This window comes from Epinephelus fuscoguttatus, linkage group LG13 (genome assembly GCF_011397635.1).
Source record: "Epinephelus fuscoguttatus linkage group LG13, E.fuscoguttatus.final_Chr_v1".
Taxonomy (NCBI): domain Eukaryota; kingdom Metazoa; phylum Chordata; class Actinopteri; order Perciformes; family Serranidae; genus Epinephelus; species Epinephelus fuscoguttatus.
The window spans coordinates 18,063,088-18,086,535 of record NC_064764.1 but is presented as its reverse complement, the minus strand read 5'-3'; the positions used below and the strand labels follow the sequence as shown (position 1 = coordinate 18,086,535).

Here is a 23,448-nt window from a genome sequence, read left to right as displayed (position 1 = left end):
GTTACAGTGAGTCGTTTCCACAGTTAAGACTTTTGTACAGAAATGCCATATTGCAACTTGCTGCACCATATCCCACTTGCTGTGCTATATTGCACTCACCCAGAAGTGTTGCTTGGTTCCTTTCACAGTATTGACCTGGAACCTTAGATTAGCTCTAGCGATGTCACTGTGAAGCAGCAAAGTAAGAAAAGGGGAAACTATGTGAGACGAGGCAGCTGGGGGAGAAAAAAGGGAAGCTTGTTTCCCACAAGTTTAGAGATACAGGGAGGCGAGCTGGGTCTGGTTTTCACAGGAGATACTCTTCACCGATAAGAGCTGTTGTCATTCTGAAAGTTGCCTAACATGATTTGCTCTTTGAGGTTTTGTTACAAAAGAGGGGCTGCATCATATCATCTGTTGAAAATAAGCATGAAGCGCTGCCTAATTTTAGTACCGCACTCTTAATCTTGTAACCTGAAACGCAAGTTGTGCACTGTCTGGTAATAAAGTGTAGAAGAGTAGAATTACATCCTTTGGGCTAGGTGACAGTTTGGTTGGTGAGAGTGACATAATGTCTTCTTCATAACTATGTGTTGCTCTCAGTCAATTGTGATCTTCCCCCCTGAGTTTCTATGGATTATTGGAAACTCAGATATTTCCCAGACCCTACTGCGTAGTGTCTGGTGGAGGGGTTAAAATATGCCAAAATTGCGCCTCTACGATTTTCATTGCTGCTTTTGTTGTCGCAACAGTATCAAGTGTATCCTCATCTGACCACTCTATGCATTCCACTCTGCCACACTGGAGAGACAGATGTAAAGATGCAAGGAGCTGAATAGCAAGGACGTTCAGGTCTGCTCCGTGTTGCCAGGATACAGCTGTCGAAGGCAAGGCTCGATCGCAATGTGGGTATTGGGATAACTGTTTCTTTTGTGCAAACTGTGACATTGGAAACATACAGTATCAGTTTAAAGAGTGCGGTTGCTTTGTGGGCATTTCTCCCTATAGTCTATAAAAGGGGGAAATGTTGCCTGAATATCTTACTCGCCTCTGAGAGTTAAGTGGATGCAGTTCCAAAGCCTGAGGGGACAATTGATGGATGCAGTCAGATGGGAGGCTTTAGTAAAACAACCACATATGCTCACACTGTGATTGTTACCTCGGTAAATCCCAAAACAGGATCATCAGGATCAGTAAGTTTTGCTTGGATGATGTCCAAACGTTTTTGGTTTTTTTTGCACCCTGTGTAAAGCCCATTTCACATATAGTTTAACCCATATACATGATCAAGGGTTTATTTTTGGCGTAAGGCTCATTCCCTAGTGTGATTCTTGGAAATTTTTTGTCACAGCTGTAGTGGGAACAAAGTCAAGTCTTTAATAGGTGATCAATTACAGTCAGGTTTTACAACATGGTCCGGAATCTTGTCTCAGGGGGGTTTTATAAAAAAACATAATTCAGACAACAAAAGCAGCTTAATCCTTGTGTGAAGCGTGCAAATGGTTTTGATATTGTTTTGTGTGTGACAGATGTTCAAAGACTGAACAAGCCAGGCACAAGAAACTGTAAATGACATATTGAATTCTGCTGGATAACAGCATCTATATGTACATATACTGGTACATATAGCAAAGGTGTGGACTCAAGTCAGACTCGAGTTACATGTCAAAGACTCAAATAGGGTCATATGGAGAAAATCAAACATCGATATAGCAACAGTATTGTAGGATTGACTGTTGGTGCTTACACAAAATATTGACACAATGAGATTTTTGATAAATAATCATAGTAATGTAAATATAATGACTAAGTGGGTAAAGGTAAATAATAGAACAGCTAGAGCAGTCTGGTAAGTTCAGAAAATTACATCATGTTACTGTAATGCAGCATTTTAACAAGGAAAAGACAACACTTACAGTTTTACAATCTCTAAACTCTAAGATGATATCTAGTCTCATGATATCCATATAATATTGATGTACTGCCCAGCCCTAGACTCAAGTCAGACTTTGGTCACAAATTTGATGTCTTCAGACTTGACAAAATAAAAAAAAGACTTGCAACTCAACTTGGACTTCATGGCTTCATTTGAACTTGAGCTTTTTGACTTGAAATACCTGATAACGCCCTCCAAGCCCAAAGATTAAAAAGTATGTTATTTAAAAAGTGTGCTGCCAATCAATTCATTTCCCATCATTTTCTGACTCAGCTCTTTTTACTTAATTTAAGCATAAAACATGAAGCAACATACAATATCACTTTAAAGGAAGATTAGTCTTACAGAAAATGTCTAAACAATTGCAAATATAAATTTATAGACATGTATCCAATACTGTATTGTACTGATGCTCTGCTGCTGCTTGTTGTTTTGCATGGCTTCTGTCTTGAGAATTTCTGTCCGCTGCAGTAAATGCTGTTTTTATGTCTTTATGCTGTTTTTGTCCTTTGAATTTTATCATTTCATTGGTTTCACAACCTCTTGCCAAAGGACTGCAGTTGAAAATTAGCCAGCTTACTAAAACTGACACATTTACAGAAATGTTGATTAATATGCATTGTCCTTATAAATAAAATAAATGAAAGGAAATAAATGAGATGAATAAAATAGAAGAAGACTGGACAGAAACATACACATTCATTTTGGTGGTACAAGTGCTATGTGCTATGAAAGTGCAGTGTCAGCACTGTTTTTTATTACTAAGTTGAGTTGCACTTGTTTTAACAAACTAGTTTTTAACAAATATTTTTAAAAAGCATTCCTGATTTTCTGAAATGTATTATTTTATTATGACTTGAATAGGTATAGGAATTGGGACTTGTCAGTTTGACTCAGGGCTTGACTCAGAAATTGACTTGGGACTTGTCGGTGAAGATTCTCAGTCATCCAGGTCATGGTAATCGTAAGTGCTAATATCGTAGGCAACTGGACTTGCTTGTGTTTCTTGAAAACGTTTCGCCTCTCATCCAAGAAGCTTCTTCAGTTCTAAATGGCTGGTACGAAGTTGTAGGCTATAAATCCTGTGTGGGTGGGAACTCTTGCAGAGTCGGAGGGGTCATGTGAGCTCTTAGTTTCAGAGTAGTTAAGGTCACAATGTGAGTTGTTGACCCACCTGGCCACCATGTGAGTCGTTAGGGTCAGGTGGGACCAGGGGTAAATGGCTATGAAGTTGTCTGGGGAGGAATCCCAAGACTGCACTGTAGGTGGGGGATAAGTAGTGTCGTAAGCCACCCCCTCTGTTTAACGATGGTCGTCCCAGCTTGACGTAGATGGCTTCTTTTACTCCTCTTTCAAACCATCTTTTCTCCCTGGACTTGGGACTTGAGTGCAAAGACTTTAGACTTACTTGTGACTTGCAAAACAATAAGTCTGTCCCACCTCTGATACACAGAAAAGCATTTATTGTGTGAATGGCTTAAAATTGGGCAAATTCCAGGACAAAAGAACTCTTTCCTTTCCTTCAGCAGACTGTTTGTGGCACTGTTAGAGTCCTTTGTTTGACAAGCATTGTCTCGTCTATCCTAAAGTGTCAGCTCCTTGGTTTGTACAGAATAAAAGAATCAATTACCTTACCTTACCTTACGCAGCAGTGTTTCGGCTTTGTTGTCAGAAACAGACTTGAGAAGTCAGTTGAATATTTGGATACTGATTTTCCAGTTGACTGAAGTGTACACGGTATGTTCAGTCCATGTGATGATTGGGACAGGACTGTAGATGAACGAAACTAACCATTGCCGTTTCTGATTTCTAATGCTTCCTCCTGGAGAGTTATTTTTGTGTACAAGTATCACTAATTGCTGGTGACTGATAAGTAGAGACTGCAGGTGGTGAATAGTTTCCCGCCACAGCCGCCCACACACCCACACACAATTATACAATCGTTTGCCCTTGTCATCCAGCCAGTCTCCCATTGCTAGTCAGGTGTTCTAAGCTACAGGGCCTCTGACACTCCCTTTTCTCCCCAGGGACAGCCAGGAACCAGACCAGCCTGTTTCTCCTTCTCTCTCTTTCTTTCTGTCTTGTCAGTGCATCAGTCCATCCTAATGCTTTCTACAAGTTGAGTTGCTAAGTTACTGGGATGCCCCCTCCACATGCCCCTTGAATATATTATTTTGCACAGCTATCCCTCTTAAGTCATCTATTGTCCATTGCAGATGAACTGATTTTACCTCCAGCCAATCCAGTCCACTCTGAGACCCGCACAGTTCATCCCAGGCCTTTGAAGTTTAACTCAATTCCATAAAGGCTACTCACCCTAACCTCAACTTTAACTACGAGCTACACCCTTGGGTTGTAGTTCACCTTCAGTCCATCCACAGCAAGCAAACACAGATCATTTTAATTAATCTGTTTATGCTTGACCTATGCCACACAGTCGTTGTATGGTTCATGGTTGCTGTCGAGTATTTTGTTGTGGTAGGGGTGTTTTCTTCGCATTCCGATAAAACTTGCATTATCTAAATTTGACACTGTGAGCTGAGCATTTAAGGATTGCGGTTGTTTTTGTTTTACAGAACTGACAATTAAGCAAGAGGAAGAAACAGCGGAGGAGGCTGACAACAGAAGCCCAGCACTTGAAGAAATAGGCCAAACAGGGGAGGAAGGAGCAGCATTGGAGGAATCAATGACTGGCAGCCCAACCAGTGCACAGGATGGTTTATCTGAGCCAAATGTGACAGCTGACGCAGGAAGTCGACAACCAAACGGTACCGATCAGTTTTCCAAAATGCCATTAAAAGTGTGTACTGCTTTAAAGAAACTGCCTGGTAAATCTCTGGCCACTGACAATCCACACGGGATTCTTCTTCTTCAAATGATTACAGTCAGGGCGGTGTGTGCGTTTCCCCATATTTAGAGTGAGTCAGAAATCATTTGCTGTCCTCACAGTGGGTGTGGAGTGCTTTTTTTTCTTGTTTTGTTTTTTGTTAAAGGACAATAGCCTAGACTTGGAATTATTATCAGGGAAAAAATATCCTTGGAATCCCCCGCAACCTGTTCCAACTGACGCCATGACTGCTCTGGCTGTCACTGCATTAGGATCAGATTTCTCTTTTCCAACTGGCTGCAGATCAAAAGATAATAAGAAGAGGCCATAAGAAGAGCCGACAGTAGCTGTGAGTCCTTGTAAAATCAGATGTATGTACTGAACTGTAACATTCCACATGATATAAATCATACTATACACTGCGAGAGAGATGGGCACAAACACAATCCCATTCATTACTCTGGGAAACGTTGCATTTACTGTGGAAAATGTGCACAAGTAAATGCAGGATTGGCACTTTTGGTGTGAGAATTGTTCTTCAAGGGATAGTTCGGATCTTTTTAAGCAGGGTTGTATGAGGTACCTAGCCATAGTCAGAGTATTACCTACAGTAGATGGTGAAGTTTGGAGAAGCAGGCAGGAGTACCACCACTGAAGCTACGCAATGCACTGCTGTGGATGGGGGTAGCAGCAAAATGTATTTTGAAATCAACAGTTTAAGTGTATGCTATATTGAGAAAGTGTTACACTTTACCATGCTGCAGATCATTTCAAAGGAAAAGCCTATAACAGCTTCAGTTCCCATCTATGTTGTTGTCAATCCACCAGACTCCATTGACAAAAACAGTAATTTTAGCTTGCTTAACACAGGAGCTGCTGGTCTACCACCCCCCTGATCACATAGTTTGTTTGTGTACTTGTGTGACTTGAGTGCATCCAAACTAACCCTTCTGAACACCAAAGACACAACAACATAAACAAACTTACTGACTGAGGCAGCAGTAGACCAGCAGCTCGTGTTTTCTGCAAAGTTAAATTGACATTTTTCTCAGTGGAGTCTGGCTTTAAAGAGAGCAACATAACGGCTTCAGTTCCCCATTGATAAGGGTTGTCTGACGGCAAGGTAAAATGGTGAAAATATTCTTAATAGAGGATATATGCAAACTATCAACAATTAATGATTTTTTTTTTTTTATTGTGGTTAAAATATGTTTGGCAGTACATTACTGAGCTTCCATGTTGGCACTCTGGCCTGCTTCTCCAAACTGGGGGGCATGCTGACATTCACTGCAGGTAATGCACTGACTATGGATAAATACCTTATACAAGCCTACCTCACAAAATTGCTGTAGACAGAAAATACATTTCCATACCGTTACAGAATGAGAAAAGGGCTTATTGTTGTGATACGAGTTTGAACTGAATAGTTGTTTTGTGTCTTGATTGTCATTAGTAATCATCCACCAGAAGCAGTTCTCGGAGTCAAATGTCATGTGAGGACAATTAGGCAGACATGATGTTTCCTTTCTAAACTATGAAGCAGCTATTAGAGCTTAGTGGTTCCTGCATATAGAGAGATAAAATCAGCTGTCAGTTACAAAAAACAGCTAAGCTAAATGTGTTCAGTTTGATACAAAAAAAAAAAAGAAATAGGTTGACGGGTTGTTAATACTTTCTAAAAACATCTTCCACAATGAGTGTGGTATTGACTTCCTGTGCCTGTTTCTATCAGGTGACAGGCCGTTCCAGTGCAACCAGTGTGGCGTCTCGTTCACCCAGAAGGGAAACCTGCTGCGACACATCAAGCTGCACACAGGCGAAAAACCCTTCAAATGCCCCTTCTGCAGCTACGCCTGCCGGCGGCGCGATGCCCTCAGCGGGCATTTGCGCACTCATGCTGGTAAGACTCCTCCTCACCCTCTCCTCTTCCCTTTTTACTCATCTACTTCTGTTACCCAGAAGAGACTTCATTTCTTTCATCAGAAGTGCTTAAGAGGTCTTAAAAAAAGCAACCCATAATTCTTTTAATGCTGGGATTGACTATAATTATTTTAACATGTAAAATATTTTTTTTGCCGAATGTTATGCTTGTGTTACATGTCTGCAAAATGCAATGCGTAGGTATTTAATCACCCCAGTCTGCCTCTGACTTAATGTAAGAACCTTGAAAAATACTTTGTTCCTTTGAAAATCAATGATCTCAGGACTATAGTGTATCATCTGAAAGCCAAACCATGTTCATACAGACATAAAGGAAGAATGTGAGAGGTCCCTGCCTGGTTCAGTGTAATACTGGTCTTTGTGATAAGTGTAATTTTTCCATTATTCAGAAACTGCAAGCTTTTTAAGCACCTCTTAAATGTTCTTCACAGATATTTTTTCTTCTAAAGCTTTGTGTGACTGTGAGTGTCTTAGTGTGAGAACTACTGTAGCCACAGTAGCCATACGTGCCGGTTGGTGACTCTGTCTTGTATTGTTGCTGGATAGATGCGATGGTGTTTTTTTTTTTTTTTATTTTTTTTTTTTATGCGCATGTTATAGACAGCGCTTTGAGTGCTTTGTGGTTAGGTACCAAGGACACGCTGTTCCTGAGTTGCTTGACTCGCTAAGGAGGAAACTATCTTTCTGTTGAGAAACACATGGGGAGTGCTGGCTGTCTCTCTCAACTGTAACCCACTTTCCTATCAGAGAGGATGTGCTCTCCCCTCTTTTGCACCTTTGAAATCAAGGTCAGACAATACCGTCATTTCAGCCTGTGATGCCCCCACGGGGGTTACTCATACACAGTTCTCTTTTTAGATAGAGGTTAACGTGTGTTTGGGTGTGCATCCATGTGATTGCATACAATGTCTGTGTGTTTGCATGTCTCTAATCTCTGTCCCAGTTGTTGCTCAGATGCTTCTTTCATGCCTTTCTTAATATCTATCGCTCTACATCTGTCTTCCACCCACAACCATGACCACTCTCCTACTTTCACTTCCTTTATTGTTTAGCCCAATTTGTTTGTCATATCCTCCAAACTTTTTTTTTTCCCTTGTAAAGTCACGAGTAGTAAGCTACACCTGCATTCCTCTGGTCATTCAGTGGGGAATGTGATGGATTTGACGTTGCCAAGTTGTGCTGTAATAATGAGGTTCTTTTACGTACATGGATTCTCTGGGTGCTGCAAACCTGGCAGCTCTGGACTGGTGCCCTGCCAGGAAGAACAGGTGTAGCAAAAAAGAGGGAACTAAAGCACTGAAAGAGAGGTCAGGTGAGGGAAAAATGTAAGGCAAGAGTGAAAGTGAGAGCAGATGACAAAAGTGTGTTGGATTTTGCTGCTATATTTAAGGCCTGGGTAAATGTTGGAAAATGACATTTCTCATTGAGGCACAGTTGATTGGTGGAAGCATCATGCAGTAAACACTTGACAACTTGGCAAGGGATTTCTCAGTTTGTGAGACAGAAGAATACAATTCGGGCAAGTTCCCGTTTATTAGCCAAATGCAATCAGTCAAGTGAGTCTGAGTGCACAGTGTGGACTATTTGCATGAATAAGAATAGCGTCTGAAAGGTGGATTCTTCAGGTCCATCCAACATCTGCTCAAGGTCGTGTGTGGGTGGTTATATAAATATGAAAAAGTAATGAAGTCTATGGTGCCACTAAGAACATGGGAGTGATACTTGATTGAACACAGCCTACTCTACTTTTAGCAGAGTTTTAGTTTGACAGCTGGAAAGCAGCAAAGAAAATTATTTCCATGATGACGTTTCATTTAGAAGTAACTTTTTCACAACTCGAAATGAATATTACTGCAGTGACCTTGCATGTACGCCTACCTCTTTTTTAATAATATTGAAACCTTTTTGTCATTAGCCATCATGTTTTTGTATCTGTTCGTGCTCAGGAGAAAGAAAAAAATACAATGAAATCTCCATATAGTTTCGAGATTTGCCGATATAATGTCATTCACAGACCACAAGAGAACTGAATGACAAATACAGCAGAAAAGCTATTATCATGCCACATGATCCACTTAAAAGAAAAGTGCTTGCTGATGCAAGATTGGCCATGACTGGCCGTGTCATTCTGTAACAAGTGGGTTTTGTTTCCCTCACACAAATCATCAAGAGTACTTCAGGGAAGAAAATGTAACATTTACGGGTTAAGAAATATTCAGTTCTGAGTAATGTGTTTCCTCACAGAACTTATTAAGTGCTAAAAAAGAAAAAAAAAGAAAGAAACTCAACATCCCTTTCTGTGGGAGAAAGAGTACTTATGTTCACGTGTGAACTGTCACCCACCTCTAAATGTGTGTGTGTGTGTGTGTGTGTGTGTGTGTGTGTGTGTGTGTGTGTGTGTGTGCATGTGTGTATGTGTGTTACAGCCCTTGAGCCTCAGACTGAAACATGTTTGGTTTCTCTGTTCTCACAGTGACAAGAGCACTGGATCATCCGCACATCTTCTAGTAATAGCACTGAGATAGTCACCATTATCTCAGTGAATGTCTTACTACATCGCATTGCTAATGATGGTGTCTGGGTCACAGTGGTATGCTTATGTAGCCTCCAGTTCACTCAGTCCCTTTATGAGTCATTACATTAGTTTTGAGAATACTCCACCACAGGAAACAAACCTGTATCCACAGCAGTGTCTGCCTGAGTAGGATTCCACTCTAATACACTATTTTGCAATGAAAGTGTTACTTATTTTTTTTTTTTTTAATTCATTTACCTCAATATGGAAGCAGCTTGTGTAGTCCATTGTCAGTGTGTCTTCATACAACAGTTTGTAGGATAGCTTACAAAAATGCACATACAATGGTTTGTATGATATCTAACGGATAAGCTCCTCATGAATGTTGTTATATACTTAATGTAAAGTTACAAAGTTTACAGTAGGTTTAGCCAGGTGAAGTTATGTAGCTTAGGTTTAAGTTCCGCAGGTTAGGTTTAGGAAAGGAATAAATGATGACGACTTACCTTAAAATGACTCAAAGTTCCCTTGGTTTCACGCGCTCGGTTCAGTATTGTTTGACCCATCCACCACCCCAACCATATAACCTTGTTTTGACTTTCGGTCTTCATACTACCTCCTTCTTTACTCCCATTAGTGCATTGGTCAGGTGATTGCAGCTTTCACAATAACAGTGGATATACAGAAGTTACTGGCTCATGATTATGTGGGATATATACAAATTGCGGTGCCTTACTTTTTGGTGGTATAAGTACAGCTCATGAAGTTCCATCATCAGTGTGTTTTCATACAACAGTTTGTATGATATCTTACAAAAATGCACATACAATGGTTTTTATTATATCTACGGAATTAGTGCTTACACTTAATGTAAAGTTACATAGGTTAGGTTTAGCCAGGTAAAGTAATGTAGCTTAGGGTTAGGAAAAGAAACATGATGACGACTTGCCTTAAAATGACTCAATGTTCCCTTGGTTTCACACGTTCAGTCTTGTGTTGTTTGTCCCATCCACCACCCCAACCTATAACCGTGCTTTGACTTTCGGTCTTCATACTACCTCTTTCTTTACTCCCATTATTGCATTGGTCAGGTGATTGCAGCTTTCATGATAACATTGGATATACAGAAATTACATCAAAATTGTGGTGCCTTACATTTTGGTGGTATAAGTACAGCTCATGAAGTTCCATCATCAGTGTGTTTTCATACAACAGTTTGCATGATATCTTACAAAAATGCACGTGCAATGGTTCATAAGATATCCAACGAATTAGCACCTCATGAATGATATTATATTCTACTGTAAAGTTACATAGGTTAGGTTTAGCCAGGTAAAGTAAAGTAGCTTAGGTTTAGGAAAAGAAACATGATGATGACTTGCCTTAAAATGACTCAATGTTCCCTTGGTTTCACACGCTCAGTCTTGTGGTGCTTGTCCCATCCACCACCCCAACTTAGCACCTTGCACTGACTTTCAGTCTTTACACTACCTCCTTCTTTACTGCCATTATTGCTTCAATCACATGATTGCAGCCTTCATGATTACATTCGATATACACAAATTACTGGCACATGATTATGTGGGTAATATACAAGCTGCGGTGCATTACTTTTTGTGGGTATAACTACGAACAATGTATATGAACAGCAGAATATTGGCCGATATCTAGGCCTTCCTGTCAGCTCATAACTACATGCCTTTGTTATTATTTATATGTGCATTTATTATTTAGTTTATCCATTCATTAAGCAATATAGCAAGTTCAATGGATGGAAGGGTAGATGGGCCGATGGCTTGGCCAAGATAGATAGGATATGTCTTCATCTTTCCACTTGTCTAGGTAGGAAGGAATTGAATAAAATAGAAATGGCACAATGAATCACACTCCACCTCCATAGCAGTTTAACATTGGAGTTATTTTCCTACCACCATCATGGGATGCATGATCAGCTCCACTATTCACTCAGCAGTGGGAGTTAGCTGTATGTTTCAGAGACCAAAGTGTTTTGAAATGCAGACTTCATGGTGCAACTATCTTTGTCACCCACAGCCCTGTCTTTCTGTCTGGCTTGTGTGGAATCCTCACACTAGTAGTGGAATATCCATGATCTCAGAGGCTCGCTTTTGGTTTGTTTGTACTACTAACACAGTATTTACTACTACGCACTGCCTCAACACCGCGGCAGGTTGCGTTATCTCATCGGACGCTACCCACTCTCTCTGTCTCTCGCAGTGAATGAAATTAATATGCTCTCCCTCAAATGTCTTCACTTTTAGTTGGCAAACCACACAAGTGTAACTACTGTGGGCGGAGCTACAAACAGCGCACTTCTCTGGAGGAACACAAAGAGCGCTGCCATAGTTACCTGCAGGGCATCGGCTTAGATCCGAACACCAACACTGGCCCTTACGCAGGTAAGGAATTTTGCTAAAACTGAAACCATGAAAATGGAGAGTGCTGGATGTGTAAGGGAAAAAAAAAAAGAAAAGGCAAACCTTGCAGGACAAAATCAGTAATAATTTGTAATCTGTGAAGCTTATTTATGAACTACTGATTTTTTTTAAAGCAATCCAACTGGACCTGTATGGAAATAATTACTTTAAAAAAGAGTGATGTGAAAAAATAGGCTCAATTACTACAATAATACTGGTTTTCTGGCTATGTATTTATTATTTACTCACATTATTTTTTAATGTATCTGTTCATAGTTTGTACAACAACCAGAATTATTGATACATATTGATTCTGAATATTTGAAATAGTTTGAGTACTCATTTTAAAAACCATTGATACACCTGTACCAGCTGCACTTTATTGCTCTTTCTTATTATTAATGTTTACAACAGTCATTCTGCTGCTCTCTGCTACTAAGAAAAGAAAATTTTAATTTTCAAGGTACTGTATTGAAGTTAGAGATTCCAGTATCGTGACAACACCCAAATATTTTCTCACCCTTTCTTACTCTTTTCCCTGCTTAACCTTTCAAGGTGAGGTCCCTAAAGAGCCGAGGCCCATGGCAGAACCCAACACCATGGCTTCCTTTGATCGGCCGCCCGTTATTGAAAGGTTACAGAGCAACGTGGGCAAGAGGAAGAGCACCACGCCTCAGAAATTTGTGGGTGGGTATTTCAAATATAGCCAGGCAGTCAACGGTTTTCTCACCTTTAGTCACTGAGGAGTGTCCATGAGGACCAGCCTGATGCACAGAAATATTTGATCTTATTAAATTTCAGCAACTCCCATTTGCTCTCTGAGTCTAATGTGAAGGTAGTGGTTGGAAATGATGTGTTGTGCTCTGCGTTGATGAACTACCATGCAACCACGTGAAAGAAATGTAACACGTCCTAGCAGTCACTGAGAAATTGGGATTTAACAGTCGCTCTGTATGAGTCTGAGAATGCATTAGTTAAAATCTAATCATGTAATCTGCTACTGATTTTACTTTTATCCTAATAGAAGTAAATATATTAAACCTAAGTGTTTTTGCACATACTTTATGTGAGTTAGTTTTCCTGTCCTTTGTCATTGCTGCATCACACAATATTATATAACATCACATTATAGCCCTGCCCTACTTTTACGAGCCAGATTTTTTTTTCTGAATTTGGTTATATTTGCCGCACTATTAGAAGATTGAGCAAGCTAGAGCAAGCAGTTGAGTGAGAAGCAAGGAAATGTTTTTCACTCTGTGGTTAGGTACACCTGTAAGTTTGCCATTGTTCTTATCGAGAGAAAACAGCTTACCGCATCCCTGTTCTGGAGGGGTTAAACAGTGCAGTAGTAGATGGATGGGGCTTTCCACACCATTAGACTCGTACACACAGAATATCAAGTACAAAAATATGAAAAACAAGGCCTGAAATATCAGCAAGATATAAGTTTGACTTGGCTAGAGATTAAGCAATGCTCTTGTTCATGCACATTATTTTTCTCTCTTGATTAAAGCGAACAGAAAAAGTGTGCCCTTCACTTCAGCTAATGCATTTATATTTCGGATGTTTTGTGTCTTACATTTTAAAATTGGCATGACCTTGTTAAATCAGTTAATTCCACACAGTCATAGTGCCACTCTGTTTCATGCAGGTGAAAAGATGGTACGCTACAATTACCCTGAAGTAGGCTATGAGATGGGCCTTAAGTATGAGAAGCAGGCTGAACTGATGTCAGCCCACATGATGGACCAGGCCATCAGCAATGCCATCACATACCTGGGATCGGACACTCTTCGGCCCATGCTCCACCATCCAGGTCCCCCTCTCTCTATGGGCGAAGTGGTGCCCATGGTCAGCCCCCTCTTCCACCATGTCTTGCCATTGGGCCAACGAACAGAGCGTCCAGGAAACTGTGAGGCACTGCCGCCACAGCCACCTCAGCCCCATGACTTCCCCAGCCATCCCACCACAAACGGCCCTAGCGCGTTATCCAGGCAGAGCAAGCTGCGCCAGCCAGGGCAAGAGGAATCTCCCAACAACAGTGGAATTGACTCTGCTGACTCAGCTCGCAGCAGCCCTCACGAGAGGCACGGCTACCACGGGAGCAACCCCACTCCCAGCCTCAGGTCTCGAGCCAGTCCAGCGGTGGTCTATTCAGGTGAACGGGTGACAGAAGCATCGCATCGTGGGGCAGGAATGGGGTCTGGGATGATGCGAGTGGCCACAGAGAGGCCTGTGAGCCAGGAAGGGGTGCGGGTGTTTGGACAAGAGGGCCAGGAGTTGCGGGCCTTCCAGTGCGAGCACTGCCGGGTGCTCTTCCTGGACCATGTCATGTACACCATCCACATGGGTTGCCACGGATACAGAGATCCGCTGGAGTGCAACATCTGTGGTCACCGCAGCAAAGACCGCTATGAGTTCTCCTCTCACATAGTCCGTGGTGAACACACCTTCCAGTAAGAGGATGGCTTAGGGATTACAGGAAGGACAAAGAAGGAAAAGGAGCAATAGCCTAATATCCGTCCTTACCCCCAGGCCTCTGAGACTGCACAGTTGAATGACACTGTAGACAAGTGTAGCACAATCATAGCATAGACTTCTTTTTAAGCTACTTATTGTGAATCTGAACAGTTGAACAATCATATGAAGGTATGGGCCAAAGACACATTTTCTACATATTTAATTGAGATAACTATAGAAGAAGGAAGGTACGTTTTTTTTTCTCTCAAGATGTTCATGAATTGTATAACAGAGCAGCTGTCACATGACTTTGACTAGTTTTTCATTTTAGTCTTCTTTGTATATGTCTTCTGTTGTGCTTGTCCTGTAGCCATGCTTTTGTTAAAGAAAAAATGTTTTCACTCTCACGAAGTAATGAATGCATACAGATAGAATGTCATAATCAACACTGGTGATGGAGGTAAAGACTTCAGGTAGTCTCTAATTCAATTAAACATAATAATAATAATAATAATAATGATATTGATTTGTCCACTTCCTGTTGCATATCATACAGGATCCATGCAGTTTTCTTTTTTCTGTCTTTTTTTTATGACTTTGCCATGGCCCGTAATGCTCATTGTCTTTCCTATGAACAACGTTGGAATACACACAATGGTACGGCTAACTGGTGCTGTGTGTTCTAGCTGCAAGCAACTTAGTGTCCACTTGGTCTTGATTGCCAGTAGTGTGGTTGTCTCTGATTGTATCTATCTGCAGCTGTAGAAATTTGGCCAGTTGTGCCATCATCTAAGATACCCAGATTCCAGTAATTGAAATTTCTAATTGAAATTAGATATTACTTAAGAATTCACAACTGGCCCCAAACAACGAATACCGTAAAATATAAGTAGTAGAATTTGGAGGCTTTGGATGCAATATATGAGGGAAAGTGTTAATACAAGTGGCCCATTAATGTGTAAATAAACACAAATAATCAAAAATGCATTTTCCTATTCACAAACAAAATTCTATCATATGCAAACAACTGTTACAAAGCCTACATATACATTTAGCTAATGCTAACACTCCTACAAGGCCACATAGCTAGCTGATAGCAGAAAACTACCTCTTATCAACCACTTTGTGAGATTCAGCTGATGTGATAGCCTTCATTAATAAACCTCGACTGACATTATATTGCAGGATAGAGCTAGTTTTCATTGTCTTTGCTTAACTTGAGTAATGAGACTGCTATGCTAGCAGCCAATGTTAGCATTGCTCGCTTGCTAACTGAGGATATATTTCCTGTTACAAACAGCTGCATAGCATTTACTTACACCAAACATGTTTTGCTGATTATCAGTGGCTGGAGCACTTGCGTACCACCACTAAAACAGAAAAAAAGAAGACCACCAACTTCCTGTAGCTGGCTTGTATCAGAAATTGTAACTTCAAAACAAGTCCTGCCAAAAAAAAAAATCAGCTGACTTTTTTTTTTTTAAAGACATTAGTTTATACTTTATCATTTAAAAGACTCATATTCTGAATTTTAGAACATCCACATGGAGATTTGAAGGATTTTTTTTTTTTTTTAAGATTTAAGTTTTATTTTAAAATTTATTAGTCTAATGAAGTGATGAAATATATTCTGAAAAAATTCCATACACATTTGAAAATCTTTTTGTTTCTATTATATAAAACTGTATTTGTTGCTAGAATCAGGAATTATTTTTCTCCATAGCTGTTATGTTTGCACTTACAAGGTAGAACACAATGAAAGGAAAACAAGAGAGTACACAACATATAGCCTAATGATAATTGTCAGCTCCATGACTCTAAAAGGTTTGGCCATGGCCATGTTTTTCCTCATCTTCTTATTTTCTCAGCTGCCAAGCTAATGCATTCTGCACACAAAACAACTGGCCATTTCTTTGTTTCCCTGGTTGCTCCTATAGAAAATTATTCTTATCCTGGTGACACACGGGTCCTGTTGCTTGCAGTTTGTGCACATTAAACTAGCATCCTAGTTTGCTTGAACCTGGCAGACTTAGACATGACACCGTGAAATGGCAGAGGGTGGTCTTGATGACATAAAATGATGCTTTATGGCTATGGATACTGAAAGGGATAAAGGAGGCTAAAGATGCTGCATGGGTTGCTCTCCTCTGATGTACCTCAGTTTTTCTTTCATTCTATTTGTATGTCATTACAAATACAGGGAAACAACACAAACTGCACAAACAGCTGTTTTTCAGGTGCTTTGTCCTTTGCACCTTATAATTTTGCCTAGTGCAGCTTTATTTGCGGGTTAATGCCTAAAAGTGACTGCATCATGGGAATTAAGGGAATCGAGTGAATTCTTGATGTGTGTGGTGGGCATTTGTCATGTTGTTGCCATAATGTCACAACATATGGGTATGACCTCATGCATGAATGAGACGGTGTGAGCGTGGTTAGCACATAGTTTTACTCTGAAGGCACTTCCCAAAAACTGTAGCATTCCACTGTAAACCTGTTTGGACATTTAAAAGCTCATGTATGCAAAGTGTAAATAGCAAGTAAGAGATCAGCCGCTTTCCACCTCCAAATCTTCTGTCCATCATCTACAATGTGTTGAAAGGTAACAGATTTCGATTACTGAGGCTAGCTGCTGCTCTTTCATAGTTACTGTCCCTCCCTGTGAAAGGACACAGATGAGACTGTGCTTTGTACAGTTGGCCCTGCACTTTATGTCCATACCCTGAATCTAGACGGCATTGTTTTTTGTTGGTGTTTTTTGTAGGTAAAGTGGAAAACAATCATCGGCAGAACACGGGTTCTCTGAAAGAACAATCTCGGAAACGCACATTTTTTGTTTTCACTGGAACAGTACTCACAAGAAGTTTGGCATTAGCAGTTTCACTTCAGTCAGCATCATAAACAGTTGATTATTCTCAAAGGTTAAACTCAGTGATTTATCCTTCTATGTTCAATGTCTACTTGTGATCAAAAGGCAGCTTCTTCTCTGTTTACATGTCGCTTCTCTTATGCGCAACTGGTGCCCAGCTAGCATAAAAAACCTATTGTCTGTAAAGTACTGGCACTGGAAATTGTTTACACCTTGCAGTTGTGATATTGACTCTATACATTCCTCTATTATATCATTCCTGTATATATTTATTATCTGAAGCCTTATCTGTTAGAAAAGGGGTCCTCCTAAAACAACATATCCTTTTAATAATCCTATGATCAAATGTAAATTACTGTTACACAAATTTATCTTCCTTGATCCCCTTCAGAAGGAACACAAATAAACAGGCCAGAACTAAATTAATATAAACTGGGTATAATATATGAGTTATTTTCTCAGTTTTCAATTGTTCTCCAGGTTATATTTGACTTTGGGGCACAGAAGTATTTTCTTTCCTGATATAAAGAACAGCCTTACAAATTCTTTAAATGAAGCAGCCATATGAACACAAAAAAGTAGGAAAGAAATGTCGTCTGTCTCCTTGTGAGTGAGGAGTTTACTTGAAAATCAGAATCATTGCTATTGATTTAGATTGCGGGGGTGTTTTTTGTAAATCTTGAAAACGCGTGTGCTAAATGTCTATTTTTCTGCTGAGATGTTAATGCAAATAGTTTTGTGACCTTTTTGTGTGTGTGTGTTTTTTTTAAGTTTAAGAAAAAAATGTTTACAAAAATGTAAAAGGCAGGGTTCAGGTGAATTGTATTTTTTAAGAAATAATATATGAAAGGTGTATATTTTGGCACTGAATATTGAAAACTATCCAGAAACGCGTGCCGATCGATCATCTCTGATACTGATAACAACTTTCTGACGTGAGGGCTCTCAGGTATTTGCATAGGTTGTGTATTTTTATGTCCTAAAAATATGTGATTTATTTATCAAAAAAAAAAAAAAAAAAAAAAAAAGATGCTCAGTAATTGAAATTGTTTGGTAATTTCTCTTGACTTAAATCAGTCCAGCGCTGAGTGTGGTGAAGGAAGTTAGATGATTGATCAGCCCTGTTTTCAACATCAATGACATAACATGAAGACACACTGCTGTGAAGAATACAATGTATATTTTTAAGGCATGGGTTTCTCTCTATTAAAGACATGATTTTACTGCCTTGCCTGATTTGTGAATTTTGAAACAGGAAGTCAGACGTATTGTTCTTTATTTTATTTTATTTTATTTTATTTCATTTCAAAACATGCAAACTGTATCCTTACATGCTATTAAAAGATTTTATTGTGAGAAAAAAACACAGTAGTTGAATCTTGTGAAAGACTTGCAAGGTGGTACAAGCTGTTTTCAGGAATTCCATTTAAATCTTAATAGGCCAATTTCCTGGTCATTAATCATGAAGAGAAAAAGATAATTGGAGAGAGACAATTAAGCCTTGATTGTGAAGCATGGGGTTACACCGAGAGGAGGACAGCTGATAGAGCCAGCTGGTGTTTATTTAAGGTCAGATAGAAATCATTCATGTGATCTGTTGAAATGAAGGTGAGAAAAGCCATATAAAACAGTCTAAAGGCAGCAAAGCAATTTTACTTCTGAGACACTTTGATTTATTATTAAAATTATTCAATTATTTCTCTGCCCCAGTCTATTACAGAGCGAAATAGGTGGGCTGATTGCTTCACCCTGGAGAAATCTTCAAAGATAACTTTCAGCAAACATCAAACTGTGTGTCATTTATTACCTTAAAATAAAAATAAATCAATAAATAACACAAAATGTTAACAATTGGTAGCTTCAGTTCTAGTACAGCGACAAATCTAAGGGATCTGGTGGCAAAATACACTCTTCTGTCCATAAATAGTTCATCTCTAAATAAGAAATAATTTCCAGACCATACTGTACAGCCATAGTGCCGTGCTGTAGTTTGCAATGTAACGACTAGTGTTTGTTCCTCTCCAGTCTTTGTCGATGAGCAGGTGGGCGCTAGAGCCAGTAGAAGCTTCTAAATGTCAGAGCAGTCTCCTTCACCCCCTTACTTCTTTAATCTGTGTATTGCACACACACTCATACACACACGCACACACTCACACAGCAAACACACACAAAATCAAAGCTGCCTGAAGGCGGTAGCAAAACTGAGAAGTGTAAAGCCTGAACAGACCCCAAACTGTATCTTTTCATCTTCAGATCTTTCTATTTACCTGCCTGTCAGTTGATTGTTTGTTCCCATTCAGATCATATCTCTGTTTGACTCATACTTTCAACACAGGGGTGATACACCTGCCCTCACTCTGTGGTGCTCTTCTGACAGGAAGCCTTTTCCTTAGACACCGCACGTATGAAGCGGAAAAAATGAGAGCTGAATAAAGAAAGAAATCTGATTATTGCATTCTTTTTGAATTATTATTAGTATGGTAGTTTTTTAAAGATTTTTTTTCACTTTTGCCTTTATTGTACGAGACACGTTAAGTGCGAAAGGGGAAGAGAGAGAGGATGACATGCAGTCAACGGCCATGAGCTGCTTTACATGAGACGTACGTGTACATGAGATGCCAGACTCATGTACACGTACGTCTCATGTACGTGGTTAGCATTGTCACCTCACAACAAGAGGGTTCCTGGTTCAAACCTGGGGTTGGGGGATCGAACCCTGAGTTGTGTGGAGTTTCCATGTTCCCCCTGTGTCAGCGTGGGTTTTCTCCGGGTACTCCGGCTTCCTCCCACACTCCAAAGACATGCAGGTTAATTGGTGACTCTAAATTGTCCGTAGGTGTGAATGTGAGTGTGAATGGTTGTCTGTCTCTATGTGTCAGCCAGAGCTTAGATCAGGCCCAGAAAATCCAGCCTGACCCCACCGGAGCCTGTGCATGTTCTGTTCGAGCCCGGTCCGTCCCGTCCCTTTAACTGTAATTACTAGACCACGCCTGGTTTAAACCCGACATTTTTTTTTAAGGATACAAACGTGGACATTGAAGGCTGACTCTTGTCTTTCTTTCCATGGCTATCTTTTGTCATGTGCCTCTTAAGTGTCGAGGTCCCCGTCTTTTTGTTGTCATATACCAGCATCGTGCCGCACTTGGTACACTCGACGAAGCCCAGGTCGGGTCCAGGTCGGGTACGGGCTCGGGCAGAGAATCTCAGCTCTAGTGTCAGCCCTGTGATAGTCTGGCGACCTGTCCAGGGTGTACCCAGCCTCTCGCCAAATGTCAGCTTGGATTAGGCTCCAGCACACCCGTGACCCCTAACAAGATAAGCAGTTCTGGAAAATGAATGAATTAATTAATAACTGCCAGTTCTTGTATTTGGGTGAACTGCAGTTGTGTGTGTGGTTTGTCCAGAAGCTGTTGCTCGACTGCTGTTGGTAGCTACATGGACTTGCACGTGAATAGCACCTTATTAGACTTCCAATCACTCAAAGCACTTTAACACTCCAGGGCCACGTTCACCCATTTAACACACCAGTGGCCAAGGCTACCGTACAAGGTGCCACCTGCCACATGTGTCATGTGCACTAGAGAAGCTGGGGCTCAAACTGCCAATCTTCCAATAAATAGATGATCCGCTTTATCTTTGAGCCACAGCTGCCCATAGTATCAATGTCAAACACTACATTGTCTCTGTATTTAATGATTTTCAAAGGTATTAAAAATCTAAAATGTAATATGAGCGTTAAAGTCAATCATTTATGCTTGACTTTAACGCTCATAGCATATTCATGTAGCATGTTATATAGCTGTTCTTGCTTATGATAAATAATTTAAAAGGAAATGAGTTTTAAGTTTCACTTTTTTTTTCTGGGATGGTGACCCAAAGACCTCCGGCCCAATGTTGACTCCGTGGCTATAGCCTTGATTATTGATGTTCTTAAATCTAATGATTTAGTCTTCAGTTAAAGAAAATGAAAGCTTGTTGAAAGAAAAAAAAACATCTCAAATTGTTAATAATATTTATCGCTCTTTGGGGGACAGACAGCCATTAGAGTAATGCATTTTCTTCCTCTTGCTGAGGGCTAAATCACCACTTCATTATAAAATCCCTTATGTCAACTGCAGCATGTGGTTCAGGTGAGGATGTTACATACTGTAATTAAATACCCAGCATGCTACAGAATGGCAGAGGACAGTCTCTGCTAATGATTCTCAGGAAATTATTGTTGTATGAAATAATAAAGCACTTTGCACTTAACATAATCAAGCTCTTTGAAATAAGTTAGCGGCTGGCTGTCAGCCAGGTTATTAGTAATTCACCAGTTAAGTGTTGGGGTGGAAGGTGAGCTATTATTTTATACAATAATAATTTCCTGATTATTTTAAAGGGACTAGGGTCTTGGGTCTGAGATCTTGAAAATTAAGTGTTTACTCATTGTGATGATGACGGCACATGAACCATGCAACAGTGAAGACTGTGGCCATAATGGGATGCACAAGGTCAGTATGAAAGGGTGAGTAGTTTGAAGAAGTCTTGGCGTTCTCGTCATTCTCCACTTCCCACTTGACATAAGAGTTCTAAAAATTCTAGCAGTGTTTTTGGATGCTGGGTGCACTAATTATAATAGCAAATAAACGTACTCACATATCTAACATTTTGTCAATAGGACAGAACCGTTTAACATTTTCTGCTTCCTTTAATGTGCTAGGAAAGGTAGTAACAGCACTGTTTCTACCTGAAGCGCGCATGTACGGAGCCTGGGTTTGGTTGAAAGTGGCGGTGCTGTTTGGGCTGAGAAAGCCATGTGTAAGTAAGGTAAAGGAGGTTGTTGGGTTGGTGCAGGGAGGGGAGCAGTGAGAGCTGGCATTAGGGGAGTGTCTCTGGGATGCCAGAGATCACTGTCTAGCCTCCTGGAGGTGTCGTGGGACCAACTAGACGAAACACTGGTGAAAGGAGGTTCCCACCCGATGACCCCAAAAACATGCTAGTTATCACTGCTCATTGGTTTGTATAGTTAAGCCTTGCCATATTAGCTTATCATAGGGTTTGGGAGGTTATTCACTGAGTGCTGATCCTTTCTCTAGAGCACAAACTTCTTGTGTTTATTTGAATTGAATATACGGGAATCACTGTGTGTTTCTTGGTGTTTTTATTAGAATAACAGCTGAGGAAAGGCAAACCAGGCAAATCTTTATTGGCACATTTAACAATAATAACACATCCCATAAAGGCACTTTACAGTACAACAATTAATGATCCACACTCAATGTATTCTGCTCTTATTAGTACTGTAATTGTTATTTAGTAGTAAATTACTGTAGATAGGCTAGGATTTATTTATGTAAATCTTTAATAGTGTTTCGTTTATTCATATATTCAAGTACACTTTAAACTGTCAAGAGTTAATACACTGTTGAATTTCAAGTTCAAATTTGCATTTAAAAAGAGATTTTTTTAAATGTTGTTGACTGTTGTTTTCAGGCATAGGGCACATGAGGGGGGTAGTTTGATGGGGCTCTTTGCACGGGGCCCCCCAGAGTCTAGGATCGCCACTGGTGTTAAGTGTTAATGTGCAAATAACCTCCTCAGCCGACAAATTCAGCGGGGTTGCTGCTCTTATTTTTTCTCTCCGCAGGACAGTGGGCTGAGGCAGCTTTGAGGCTCTGGTTGCGAGACTTCCTCTGTTGGGTTCCACTGCCCATGCCACTTCTACTGCAGCTCCTGTGAGACACTATGAGCCATCTGGAGGTGTCAAAAGCACTGGAAACTACTGCATCGACACCTATGTGCACAGACACACTTTACACACTCAGAATAACACCAGAACACACCTCATAGTGGCACCGGCGTTTTAGACACATTCAGCCAGTACACATCATGTTGAGAGTAAACCATGCAGATAAAAATATCATGTGAGAAAATGAGCCTGTATAGAAGTGTAATGTTTGTAGTTTCTATATGAGCACAAAAGGCATTAATCTCTGATGCATATGTCAGGAATGATGTATGGTCTTTAAGTTTAAAAAGTAACCCCATGGACTATTACTGTAATCTTTAAGCATGTTCGAATCAATGTTGCTTTTGTCTGAGCTACAAGTGGCGCGGCCTGTCCTCTTGGTTTCAGGTTACAGCGCAGGGAGCAGTTCCAGATCTTTTTCAGCTGAGTGTGAATCCACTGCGAGGTTGTGCAATCGCCCGGTGACAAGTCCTATTCCTGTTTTTCCTGCCAGGTAGTGGTGGATGTTTGGACTGGCCCTCAAAACTTCACACAGCAACAACCCACACACACATACACACACCCATTTCATTTCTGCTACACACCCATACTTTAGTTAGTGAAGCTGGTTGAAGCAGTGCAGAAATGGGTATCGCATGCTGTAGCCTTTGTTAAGTGTTTGTGCTGCTTGTGTTTGATGTAATGTGAGAAACTGGGAAATTATTAATGCAATGCAGCGACTGATTGGTGTAATGTCAGTGTTGAAACATTGGAGG

The 23,448-nt window shown here is 40.3% G+C and overlaps 1 protein-coding gene across 4 annotated transcripts in view; it reads left to right on the top strand.

Moving 5' to 3' along the window:
- Positions 1–18,185, top strand: part of ikzf2 (IKAROS family zinc finger 2) — a 48,266-nt gene extending 30,081 nt beyond the window's left edge. For all 4 annotated transcript variants that reach the window (XM_049595056.1, XM_049595054.1, XM_049595057.1 and 1 more), the window contains exons 5-9: positions 4,492–4,683; positions 6,475–6,642; positions 11,478–11,615; positions 12,189–12,320; positions 13,285–18,185. In XM_049595056.1, coding sequence (XP_049451013.1) covers positions 4,492–4,683; positions 6,475–6,642; positions 11,478–11,615; positions 12,189–12,320; positions 13,285–14,093 — 1,439 coding nt within the window. In that variant the 3' untranslated portion in view covers positions 14,094–18,185. The remainder of the gene's footprint in view (positions 1–4,491; positions 4,684–6,474; positions 6,643–11,477; positions 11,616–12,188; positions 12,321–13,284) is intronic.
- Positions 18,186–23,448: the final 5,263 nt, after the last annotated feature.